The following is a 12,460-nucleotide window of genomic DNA, read 5'->3' on the forward strand; positions in this document are numbered from 1 at the left end:
CCTTGCGGTTCCTACATGAAGGTGAACGTTTGTCCTAACTGCAGGGACTAATTTAACAATTAGAATGAAAGAAGTTCTTTTGCCCTTTCTGCCTCTAATGCATTCCTCCACATTTGTCCTTTGGAGCTTTAATATTGTCAAGAGATTGGCAAAGTTCCCAGTCTTTGCTAAGGAAGGGTACCACCCTGACATTGGGCTATGCTTTGTGGATGGTTTTCACCTTTTTCTCTCAGACTAAAGTCTAAGCCTGTGTCTAGTGAACATGCTGCTTAGAAACATGATGGCGCCGCCGAAAACTGGGATTCATTTCTGCTGTGTGCCTTGCCCAGCCTGGATCCCCAGGGGACATAATCAGCATCGCTCTCAGTGACCTTTCCAAGACTGGTCTTAAGCTGTGCATTCCAGTGCTGATTTTTTTCTAGTCCCTTTGTAAGCCATGGCCTTTACAGAGGCAAACTGGGCAGGGCTAAATGAGTTGCCCTGCCTAAGGGAGGAGATGATCATCTTCACTTATGCTTTTGCTTGCCACACATGGTGCCCCCTGTTGCTAATTATAGCCAGTCACAAACTGATCAGTAGATGAAAGAGAAATGCTAAATAGGACTTAACAGAAGAGATTTGCAGTTTTTAAAAGCCTCATTTCTGTTAATGCTTTTATAGCTGATTTCTGTCATTGAATGGGTCAGCCACAGATATTCATGCCAGGTCCTGCTCTGTGAAAAAGTGTGCTTGTTGAATATCAAGCAGGCTTGGACTCTATAGACACAGAGTGCAACAAGCCAGTTGGGCCTCCTGCAAGTGTTACCGTCAAATGCCTGTTGTTGGGAAGGAAGGATAACAGTATCCTTCTCAGATCTCCATCCCAATAGCATCTCCCTGGTTGTGACTGGCCTAAAATTGCATGAAAATGAATTCAAACATGTTTTGGTTAATATATGCATTTTACTCAAGTGGGTTTTCAGACGACCCTTCCATACCAGGCAATATAAACAGCACCACCTTCTGTCTTACTAAACTAGTGTCACTGATGACCTAACAGCAATTTCCCCTCACATTTATTTGATGTCTTTAATTGACCACCCAGTTCCAGATTATTAAACCAGCAAGACTCACTGGCATTACATCAACATTGTCAGAACAAGCAACATCACGGTAATAAGATCAGCCATATTCAGGTGAGCCATGAGACATTCGAAAGGTTTGCTCCTGTTTCTCATATGTGTGTGTGTGTCCTCTCTCTGCGTAGTGCTGGAGTGGGCCGGACAGGCACATTCATTGCCCTCGACCGGCTGATGCAGCACATCCGGGAGCACGAGTATGTTGACATACTGGGCATGGTGTCAGAGATGCGTTCCCATCGACTCTCAATGGTGCAGACTGAGGTAAAGACGAGTGCATGAGTGTGCTTCCCAGCTTGGCATTAACATCAGTTGATAAAACAGAATTTTTTTGACCACATCATCAGAATTTGCTTTCCTTTAATATATATACTGTTTGTAAAGATGATTCCTTTAGCTGTCATGGCAGCTGTCATATTCGGCTTATACACAAGACCTCTTGAATGCATTTTTAACAAAAACAAATATGGTAAGCAATGCAGTTATAGTGTCAGACTGACGGATGGCGCTCATGCTGTATCTCTGTGCAGGAGCAGTATGTCTTCATTCATCAGTGTGTCCTGCTTATGTGGAAGAAGAAGAAACAGCAGAGTCTCACCAGCGACGTCATCTACGAGAATGTCACTAAGTCTTAATGGCACCCATCACATGTAAGTGAGGAATGAAAATATCTAATACACCTTTAGTGAGTTCAGGGTGGTTGTGGGAAATGGTAAGCACACCTCATGTGTTCCTATACCTACATAATAGTCTAGAGCAGCTAAAGTAGTTGTGATGTCAGCGGCTGCATCCATGGTGCTGTGTTGTATTGGAAGATGCTTTGACAATGGATTGAGGTTTGACATAGAGGATAGGTTTATTCAAGCACTGGTAATTGTCACATGGCTTTAAAAAAAAAAAGGCTTTCTTTGAGCAGAAATGTTGTTCAATCTAATCTGAGTGTTGCTTTGTATGTTTTGCAGGCTGTGGTGATGTACTTCACTCTCCTTTGCTTCAGGCATTTGTTCTCTACAGAGGCAGACAACAGAAAACACCATCAAAATAAAAAGAAATAGACTGCAGCCAAGGAGACGAAGATAACACTCAAGTACCCCAATCTATTGTTTGAACTGGTGAAAGCATGACAGGACAAAACATTTGCCTTAAAGAACCTGTATCGCCGTCCACATGCCAGGTTGCTTTCTACAACTTGTACACAGTAACTGCAGAAGTTCCAGATAGTCGAGTTAGGCGAGCGCTTATCAACGCACTTGCGCCCTCTGGTGGATGCAGAAAAAAGAACTTGTTAACGTTAGGATTTAGTTTTAATCTCAGGATTATCCGTACACCCTGCAAGCAAACACGGCTCCCATGTCCAGCATCCACTCCGGCCTCCCTTGCTGCTACCCCCGGGAGGGGCGCGAGCATGTCCGGCGTAGTCTCCGAGTTTGTACTAGGCCTGTCGTATAGTTCATGCGCTCCTTTCACATTCTGTAATGTGTAATCTGTACACATGGTATAGCGTTAGCCTTCATTGCCTTGGTTTCTGCAGTTGCGTTGTGCTAAAGTGCTAGCGGTAGCTAGCCTCAGACTCTAACCGTCACACTGCCACTTCCCCCAGGGGACGTTCAGTATGTGTGTATTGCTGTACTACTTTATCGACATGCTACTCTTTCGGTACAACTACCCGGGGCCAGCTGGACGTTGCTCTGAACGTCCAGTTCCCCGGGGCCAGCAGGATGTTGCTGAGGTGACAAGGAACGATTAGAAGAATGAACTGCCCATTTCTGGTTTCATACGATTTGCACTGATTATCTGTACTGTATGCTACGTTACGCCGAAAAAAAAGTGACAGATTTCCCGCTCCGTCACTGTGGACACTGTACTAGGCTGTCTTGTGCCGTGTCTCCTTTCTTCACCAGAAGCATCTAAAAGAGGAGGTAGCCAGACTCGGGAGTCAGGAGATTCGGCCACCAGAGCTCTGCTTCGTGGAAGCGAACAGCTCAGTCTACGCCGCAGGAGGCCAAAGCCCCGTCGTTAGAAATCGCATATCGTGCTCGCACGCAAAAATCACTTCTGTTCAAAGTCGGGACTGGACGTAAGCAAAAAGGAACTTGGGAGAGTTTGAGCCGGCAAAATCTGACGACTTTGATCTGCAGAGACACGGTGAGGGGAACATCTCAAGTAGGGAAACAGGGATAGGGAGGGATATGCCCTTCGCTTATGGATCTCTGAGATCTGCTCACGCTATTTATGCTTACATGCTCGAAATCAAAACAGTAGTCTTTGCATCCGCAGGCTACTGTCCAATGTGGGAATGTTTGTCGGTACAGAGGTTTTATAGGCTGTTGGTCCATCTTGTCTTTAGCGTTTTCTATGAACGTTCAAAGTCTGGGGTTTGTACGAGTTACTCTCAACAGAAATTTTCGACCACCACATGGTTAATGTTTTTTTAGTAGACTGGTTATTTTCTGACATTAAGTATGACCGGTAAAATCAGTACATTGGTTTGTCCATCACCTACCTGACAAAGTATTGCACATTTCCATACATCTAAGTACAGTTACAGGCAATAAACGTAGAGCTACCAGCAAGTGTACTGGTAAGGATTTTGACGCCTGTAGAATAATGTAGATAAGGAAGTCCTTAGATATTTGCCAGTATAGGGCACAGTATATACAATGCATGTCACGGAACAAAGTGAACAGATTAGTGTCGCCCACACATCATTAGACATGCTCGTTCAAATCAGCGGTATTTGGTGTTTACACGTGATCTACAAACGCCTCAGTCTACGGATGGCTAAAACAGTATGCAATGTGTCGAAGCCTTTCAAAATAAAAGCATGTCCGTCACTTCGTAATTTAAAAAAGGATAAAAAATCCATCTTTACAGTGTTTTCAATTTCAGCGTTAATTGGGTGTTCACCATTGTAAATACAACTATTTCTAGAAAAGATTCCAAAATGACATATTGCATATTGTATATAGTAATGATGGAGGAAAAAAGATGAACATACGTCCAATACACTACAAAGTTACACACTAGTAACTGGGAAGGATTTTTTTTGCAGGTTTTATCTATTTATTTTTAAAGAGTTGCCTCGCGTTCCCTGCTAAGAAAGACTTTGTCGTGACTCGGCCAGGACGCCCTCCCTATAACGCCAACAGGCATGCTTTTCCCAATGGAAGGAAAACGGGCTGTTTCACCTTTTTGTTTGTTTTGTTTTTTAACGTAGTGTACGTCCAGTTCAGACTTGCGTCCGGTTTGTCCTTGGTGCCATTTTTGTGCAATGTGTCACTTAATCTAGACGGACGACAACTGATCGTCTTCACGGAGTTTTAATGTTTGTGGTTATTGGAAAATAAAATGATAGATTAAAACAATACACTTGTTCAGTGGGATGAATTGATTATTTGAAAATTGTTCTAAAAATCAGAATGCCAGAACAAGTCATAACCAAAGTAATTGTGGGGTTGTGCGGATATGAGCACGGCTCAGTGATACGCATGGTTAAAGAGGGTAACGATGTAGCCACGCCCCCTTTGGGGAAAATGTGGAATGCACACTTGTTCCTCTAATTGAAAAACAATACAATTAAAATGACACACAATCACAAATATATAAACCTACAAAGCAGAACAGATTCTGTGTATCCATTTATTCTGCACATCTTTTTCAATGTAATGGTTCTTGTTGAAGATGTTCCTATTTAAGTGCAAGTCAGCTAATGTAGAACTGCCATGTTATCCAGAACATAATGAAATATAACCTTTTTCCACAGCATAACTGGACTAAACAAAAGCATTCAAAAATGGAGAGAGCATGAACTGAGAATTCCCACAGTGGGTAAATGGCTTGTTAGATAACTGAACAAAGAGCCTCTGTAAGGCTTTCACCATCTTAGATTTAACAACACAGCTGCTGTTTAATAATGGGTATGTAACAGGGCAGGGGGGTTCATTTATAAACATGGCACTTTAAAGACACCAATAGTAAAGGGAGGTGAATATACCTTTTAGATCCACATAGTGCCACTCTAAGTCTTTTGCTGACCATGAGAATGTGTTTGCATGTGCATGATTATATAGCATGGTCAGATGAAAAAGACTTATTTTCTGGCCAAAGTACTCCAAAATGAAAAACTAAGCAATGCTTATGCACACCGGTGTTTGAAAGCTTTAAAATGGACTAAGTAAGCTAGATATAGTATGAAAAATTCCCTGAAAACATAGCTACAGAAATGTGTATTCTATTGTGTATTCCCCGTGTGCTGCTCAGCCTAAGAAGAGCATGCTGCTTTATTCTCTATTTGCTCTAGTCAGCTGGGAATCATATAAAGTTACTCTTTTGGCATTATGCTTAAATAGAAAATGGTCATATATATATATATATTTATATATTTATATATATAAATAATCTATCCTCTCTTTGCCAGCAAACAGAATTGTACATATAATTGACAATCAGTTCTTTCTGCTTTGCACCACACTGATTTCCATAATGTCCTGCATCAGCTCCATTTTATAGGATCCCAAGAGCAAAATTCGAGGACTATATTCCAAGTTTACAAACGTGAAGGTTCACATTTACAATGGAAGTGTGATCATTCCATGATATAAATTCCATATGGAAGTCAAGCAAATTCCACATCATCCTAATTCCATCCTTCAATCATCACTAGTGGTGAATATTGAAAAAACAACTTAAACATTTGATTGTGCCCTTTTCAACATCTCATCTTCAGTCATCGACTTGTTAGCAAGTACACATCTTAATACTTCCTCGGACAGTGCATTTTAAACAACAGGTCTATAAGTGGACTTTCTTCTTTCCCTTAGACAAATTACAGCAGGACTACACAATATTCAATATATTGATTTTTTTTTAGATGAATAATGAAGACACTGATTCAATGTTTAACTTGATCTACAACTATGTGCTCTTCAGATTTTTTTAGCCTACTAAATCTTTTCAAATCTTCATTGTATTATTTTGGCCTAGTAGTGTATAGAAACCTACAACTACAGTACTCTGCTGTACCAAATGTGGTGGGCTGCTTAGTGAACTCTTAGTCCACGTCTGAGGTGCTTCCGTTGTCCGGTGGGTCGAGGAGCTCCTGTCGACGGCGCAGAGCAGCTGTGAACCAGGCACGTTCAGACTCGTCCTGGAAGAGGACAAGGTGAGAAGGATAAGAGGGCAGAGTGGGGTGTGGTGGGTTTAGTGGTTACTCCCCTCATCGAAGGACTCCACACCAGAGTCGCTGGCTGCCGCAGCTAGCTTCTCCTGCCTCCTCCTCATGATTTCCTGCAGCTCTGAGCCAGAGCTCCTCTGTGGAGGGGAGAGGGGGGGTTAAATTAAGTTATAAACTAAATTAAGTCTTTAAAGATACATGTCATTACAACTGGTAAGCCAAAATGGCTACAGCGTGACATGAGGACAAACACACTGATGTAAGATATTCAGTCATAAAACTGTGCTATTAGACAAACGGAGATCTTTATGTTTACAGCTAGAAGGACTTTCACTGTACTACAGGCAAGGATGCAGCAATGTTATCATCATTAGGACAATACCCAAACACATGCTTAAAGGCCATTGTGGTAATCAACCATCCCACACATGTGCCTGAAACAGTAGGTTTGGTGCCTCTTCCAATGGTATGGGTCAAAGGACAATACACAAAAGCTACTTGGGTGGATCATCTACATCTGCAGTTATCTCAGACAGGATGAGCGTTTTATCTCAGGCTGGTCTATTTGATCTCTGTTGGTCAGATTTACGACACCAAGGACTGCATAAAGAAAAGCAGTAGCACTAATCTGTGTTACATGATGCAAACCTGGACAAAATAGGAGTACTTTGAGGAAAAAATTATTTTGCAATATACACAAATTAGTTGACATTAACAGAAGCTAGGTTGTTGCTTTGTGTTCCTTTTGAGAGGCATAACTAGTAGGGTAAAATAAAAACACAATTCTGACTAGGGTTGCACCAATAGTGTCGGTAGTACTCGGTATTGGGCTGATATTACATTGTAGGTAGTTGATCAAGTATCAGAAATATTAGGCTGATACCACTGCCAATACTAGAGAATGATGTTATGGTGCGAATGCAAGCAGTTAACATGATGTGTAAGCAGTACAGGGATACACTTTAGACATAGTATCGGCCAGTCCTCGGTATCACCCAATAGTCAAGAGTATTGTGTCAGTCACAAAAAATAAAATGCATCAGTGCAATCCTAATTCTGTTATGATAAACCTGACCAACAGGGAAGAGATACTTATCTATGATGTACTAAGTACCTTAACATGCTCAAGAGCTTTATCAGTGGTTCATAGGAGGGCTCAGAAGTACACCCTGCAGATAGGAAGAACACGACAGAAACCAGAGGCATCCTTGCCAGATTTGGAGGCCTAAAGTTGTAAACACCTTCAGAGTGAACCAATATTCCAAGCCAGATCAGTACCGAAATGGCAGACACTGCAGAGTGACTCAAGTCACTACGAGTGACTCAAGAAGCCTGTTACTGAAGTAAAGTACTCACAATGTCAATAAATCAGTAAAAAAAGGTTTGTTTAGAATGGATTAAAGAAAAAGGATTAAGTATAATAAAAGATAAAAACAGCAAGATATACATTGAAGGAGAAACTAAGAAGTCCCACCTCAAGGGCAGCCTTCTGGACGGTGACCTGACTGTAGACCCTGGGCCCATCATCAGGACAAACGGTCTTTAGCTCATCCTTGTTGAGGGAGAACAGCTGAGCACCAGACAGCACTCCCAGACTGTTAATAGTTCTGGAAAAACAGACAAGATGACTCCAAAATCCAGAACTTGGTTTATATAAACTCAAGTTTTGGAAGAGCCTGAACACTGCAAGATGTCATAAGTTGCCCTTAATGGGGAGCAGCAGAAAAACACACCAGAAACAAACTGAAATGCCATTTGTACGAGAATCAGTATTAGGAGGGCACACTTAGTTGTATGCCTGATGGGAAGTTAACCAACAAGCACACACACTCGTTCATAAGGGAGCAGCAGTGAATGGCCTCTTGGCCCATGGAGACAGCTCTCGTGCACTTACACGGTGCTGAATCCCTTGACCTGCAGCCAGGCCTTCACCTCCTCGGGGTTGGAGTCATAGGTGATGTTGGCAGCAGGGAGGGTGGGGTTACGGGGTGGAGCCTGGAACTTCTTCTGAGCACTGCGGCCCAGAGTCAGCCTGTGCACCAGCTCGTCCTGAACCTCCTCCATGTTGGACTTACGGCCTTGCAGGAAAACATAAAATTGCATATTTCATGTAATCTGGTGCTTCAGAAAGTTTGCAAACACTATATTAGAAAGATCTGCCTTTAATCTTAGTCTTATAGTTAACAGTGTGTACAGGGAGCCTCTGAGTTTAATGCACTGTTTCAAGTGCTTTTGAAAAGTTCTGCCAAGACATGTCAAACTATGACATCCACAATATCCCCAAGTAGTTATCTAGCAGCAATCTTTAGTAGCGCAATAATATTTGCAGATGTAGAAGAAATTGTGTGCGCTAATATTAATTCAAGAATCACCAAGACTGTTAAAATAGAACTTATAGTAACAGAGGTAAAAGGTGACAGTAAGTGTGGCACATGCAGGCTGGTGTATGGGCACTCACGGTTGGCAGGGGCAGCGCGATCTCTCTGATCCCTCATTGTGATGCTGCCACTGTCGCTAGAGCTGCTGCTGCTCTGGCGGCTGCCGTCAGAGGGCAAGCCTCCCTGGGGCACGGTCACCGGTGGCAGTGGAGGGGTGGGCAGTCGCGCGGGAGTAGGGGCTGGAGGAGGGGGCGTGGGGGCAGGGGGGAGGGACGTCAACCCCTGCTTGGGTGTATAGTCCGCCCTCTGCTTCTGCGAACGGTTTGAGATTAACAAAGCAGCATGTCAGTCACAGCACAGGCTGCTGGAATCTTGAATCACTTTTGACTATTCTGAATATTAAAATAAGAGTAAAGAAATAACAGCCAAGGTCTGTCAGAAGTTATATAAATCAACAATATAATATAATAAACAAAACGTTTAATGTCTACACTTAATTTATAGTGACTTTTAAAACTGCTACCATGTGATGTGATATGGACCAATATACGGGAATTTGTAACATTAGCGATATCCCATGGAGCAAGTGCTTAATGGCATTACAGTTAACCTGTTCCATCAGTCCCAGGTCAGTAACTCAAGTTCCCAGAGTCAGGACACAGAGGGAAAATTACCGATATGGCCAAGATAAGCAGCTCACTTTTTGGTGCAGAAAATATTAAAAAACCCAGATTTTTCAGTGTAGCTGAGAATATAAATTTGTCAAATTTCTGCATTTAAATTTATGGCATTTAGCTGACACTTTTACGCAAAGCGACTTACAATCATGTCTGAATACAACTTAAGCAATTGCACTGTAAGGGCCTTGCTCAGGGGCCAAACAGTGGCTACTGTTATGGTGGGGCTTGAACTGGCAACTTTGTGATTACTAGTTAAGTACCTTAATCACTGAGCTACCATTGTGAAGCTTGCACTTCAGTACTTGTTTAGCTCTCTGTAACCTTTTATTAGGAATGAAAGCCTTGGCTGACTGATTTTGTGAAAGATAGTCCCTTAGTGCTTAATATTAACCACTAGAGGGCAGAGGTGGCCAGAGTGCTTGTAGTTGCAAAAAAAAAAATGTACATGCTGTCTGTCATATGTCCAAAAAAAAAAAAAAATCGTTATAAGGTTTATTAGCCTATATCGAATCAATCAACACAGATACCAATTGAAAAGAAAGTCCTGATGCATATAAACCCCATTCCTTCTCAGTTTACAAATCACTATGTACTAATATTCAAAAGAGCTGCAATGTATTGAATATCAAGACAAACAGTTAAAAGTTCATATACATTTAATATATGGAAGTATATGGATGCTTATAGCCAATGTAACATTTAAGTCTTATATTATCCACTTCAATCACTCAGGTACAAACATCAACATCACTACAATACTGACAGTCTATTTGGTCTGTCTGTGCAGACAAAAATGTTTTTACCTCATTTAGTTCACCCAGCAATTGCTTGTAAAAGGGAAAGAAATTAAAAATCAATGTGGAAATGGTTTCTCAAAAACACGGCAAACTCACTCAAACACTCGGGAAAAACACTTCATGCTTCTAAGCCTCAGGCCAGCTCTATAAGAGAATCTAGAGGTAATATTGACGCTGCAGACACATGCGCGCGCAAGAGTTAAACCAATAGTTTAACTCTTTAGCCCCAACAGACAAAGTTTTTTTTTTAAATTGTCCTGTTCATCCGTTTCTTTACAATACACAATATTTTCAAGCAACCTAAATTATTAACAATATATATATATATATATATATATATATATATATATAATGCTGGAAAACTTAAATGGATTTAGACTTTTTTCATTACTAACTCTATGCTAACTCTACACACTGCAATTAGCACATTACCATATCAATCTGTTTAAATTTGCCCTAAGACACATGAGAACTAACTTAAATAAACTATTGATACCGGCCAAAGACATACAATGGGTGACTTGAACTGCATCAAAGACCCACAAGAGCTAACTTTAATAAACTACCATATTCGACCAAAGACATTAGCACTGACTCATATAAGCTAAACCTAGCTAAAGCTAGCATAAGGGGAGGATCATTTAAGTAAAGCAGCAACGTGCAGGCAGGCTGTGCACAGGGCCAGTCAGGCCTACCTTAAACAGCTCAAACTCCTTCTTTGGCATCATTAGCTTTTAGATGAATAAATGTGAAGAAAAAAAAGGTAAACAACAACAAAAGTTCAATGGCAAAGTAGAGGGAATGACGAGACAAAATATGGTCAAAGCCATCCAACCAATGGTGACAGCTGTGGCAACAGGGCTCAGTTACATTTCTCATCTGTGATATTGCTAGTTTAGAAACGTGGCCATGGTCGTCAGCAATGCTTGCAAGCTTTTCAATATGAAATCTTAAAATCTTACACAAAAATGTGAGCAAAGCATTTAATGGTGATATGTTAATGAAAGTAAAATATATGAAAACGTGGAAAAGATGAAACTGACTAAACCATGAAACAATGACCTGGAAATATTACAATGGTTAAACAAACCACAGAGTGTGTCCTATGATGTGAAAGTGTATTCTAAAAAAGCACTACATCAGCAATCACAATAATGAATGCCAATAAATGTCCAAGCCACCTGAATGGTATGGCTGTAAACAGGTTCCCCTCGTCCGGTCATGTCCACAGCTCTGGAGATCTCAAGGATGTTGTTTGGCACATATCCAGTAGCCCCAGCTCCATTTTGAACCTTCCACCACTGTTTCCGGTCATCCAGAACCTACCGAGAACAATTTGGCAGCTGACAACATTCCTCTGAGCTCCTCACTCACCTGGGCTCCTAAACCCCTGGCAATGTTACCATAGTTACAAGGTACAAATAATCAACATGGGAATGTCTCAAGCAAGGTTCAAAGGTTAAAGAGATATCAAAGATATGACTGTACCTCCACAACCTCATCCTTAATCACAGAGAGCTCCGTGTTGTTGCGTGCCACAAAGTCATATTTAGATTTGGCAAAATTCCTTGGCTGGCCTCTACCATCATAGCTTTTGAATGGAGATATCAGAAAAGTGGTCTGAATTAACTAGGCTACACATAAAAACATACAGTGCATGGTTTTATTAGAAAAGTAAAAAGAAAGTAACTGTATAAATACATTTGTAAAATTATACCAAATATTAAAAGATTATATTTTAGCATTTGGATGCATGTTCATGTTGTTACCATTTGGTGCTGTCAGGCATTCTATTATACAAAGAAATAACTGGAACAAAAATTAAAGGACTGACTAACAAAATAATACATCAGTCAATTATAAACATATAGATATATTTAAATGCCATGATATACCTATAGATGCCTGTAGATTAGTTTTACTGACTGCTACATCCATGGAGAAATGTCCACAAGCTTGCATCAGAGAATGGAGAGTGAGTGAAAGTAAGAATTGCTGATGGTTCTGATTTCCCAATAACTTATTCAGACTTACAAAAGAAACGTGACAATACAGGACTGAAATGAGAACACACCAATAGTTTAACTCTTTAGACCCAACAGACAGGTACAGAAAGATGAAGATGGTATGAGCCACTAGCAATCCAATAACATAATCTAAGAACTTGAAAAACCAGAAAGAACACCACCAGTACTTCAAAAAAAAAAAAGATATAAGCAATATCTGCTAAGCCAAAGGATCATGAGTTTGTTTGTTTTTTTACCCCTGTCACACCAATAGGAATTTGAGCCCAGAGGAAGTGGTGCACTGAAGG

General features: G+C 41.0%; 2 protein-coding genes across 12 annotated transcripts in view; one reads left to right on the forward strand and one right to left on the reverse strand.

Annotated features, from left to right (window-relative positions):
* The window catches only part of ptpro (protein tyrosine phosphatase receptor type O), a 53,240-nt gene extending 48,757 nt beyond the window's left edge, over positions 1–4,483 (forward strand). For all 3 annotated transcript variants that reach the window (XM_035523652.1, XM_035523653.1, XM_035523654.1), the window contains 3 exons: positions 1,247–1,382; positions 1,649–1,768; positions 2,081–4,483. In XM_035523652.1, the coding sequence (XP_035379545.1) occupies positions 1,247–1,382; positions 1,649–1,753 (241 nt within the window). In that variant the 3' untranslated portion in view covers positions 1,754–1,768; positions 2,081–4,483. The remainder of the gene's footprint in view (positions 1–1,246; positions 1,383–1,648; positions 1,769–2,080) is intronic.
* A 238-nt stretch (positions 4,484–4,721) lies between these two features.
* eps8a (epidermal growth factor receptor pathway substrate 8a) overlaps positions 4,722–12,460 on the reverse strand; it is a 39,247-nt gene continuing 31,508 nt past the window's right edge. For 6 of the 9 annotated variants that reach the window (XM_035523661.1, XM_035523658.1, XM_035523655.1 and 3 more), the window contains 6 exons: positions 11,635–11,737; positions 11,328–11,468; positions 8,750–8,981; positions 8,186–8,369; positions 7,766–7,898; positions 6,171–6,428 (listed from right to left, as the gene is read on the reverse strand). In XM_035523661.1, the coding sequence (XP_035379554.1) occupies positions 6,318–6,428; positions 7,766–7,898; positions 8,186–8,369; positions 8,750–8,981; positions 11,328–11,468; positions 11,635–11,737 (904 nt within the window). In that variant the 3' untranslated portion in view covers positions 6,171–6,317. Of the gene's footprint in view, positions 6,429–7,765; positions 7,899–8,185; positions 8,370–8,749; positions 8,982–9,573; positions 10,177–11,327; positions 11,469–11,634; positions 11,738–12,460 lie in introns of those variants that run through there. The other 3 variants (XM_035523657.1, XM_035523656.1, XM_035523663.1) reach the window with 3 other exon arrangements.

Source organism: Electrophorus electricus, chromosome 2 (assembly GCF_013358815.1).
Source record: "Electrophorus electricus isolate fEleEle1 chromosome 2, fEleEle1.pri, whole genome shotgun sequence".
Classification (NCBI taxonomy): Eukaryota; Metazoa; Chordata; class Actinopteri; order Gymnotiformes; family Gymnotidae; genus Electrophorus; species Electrophorus electricus.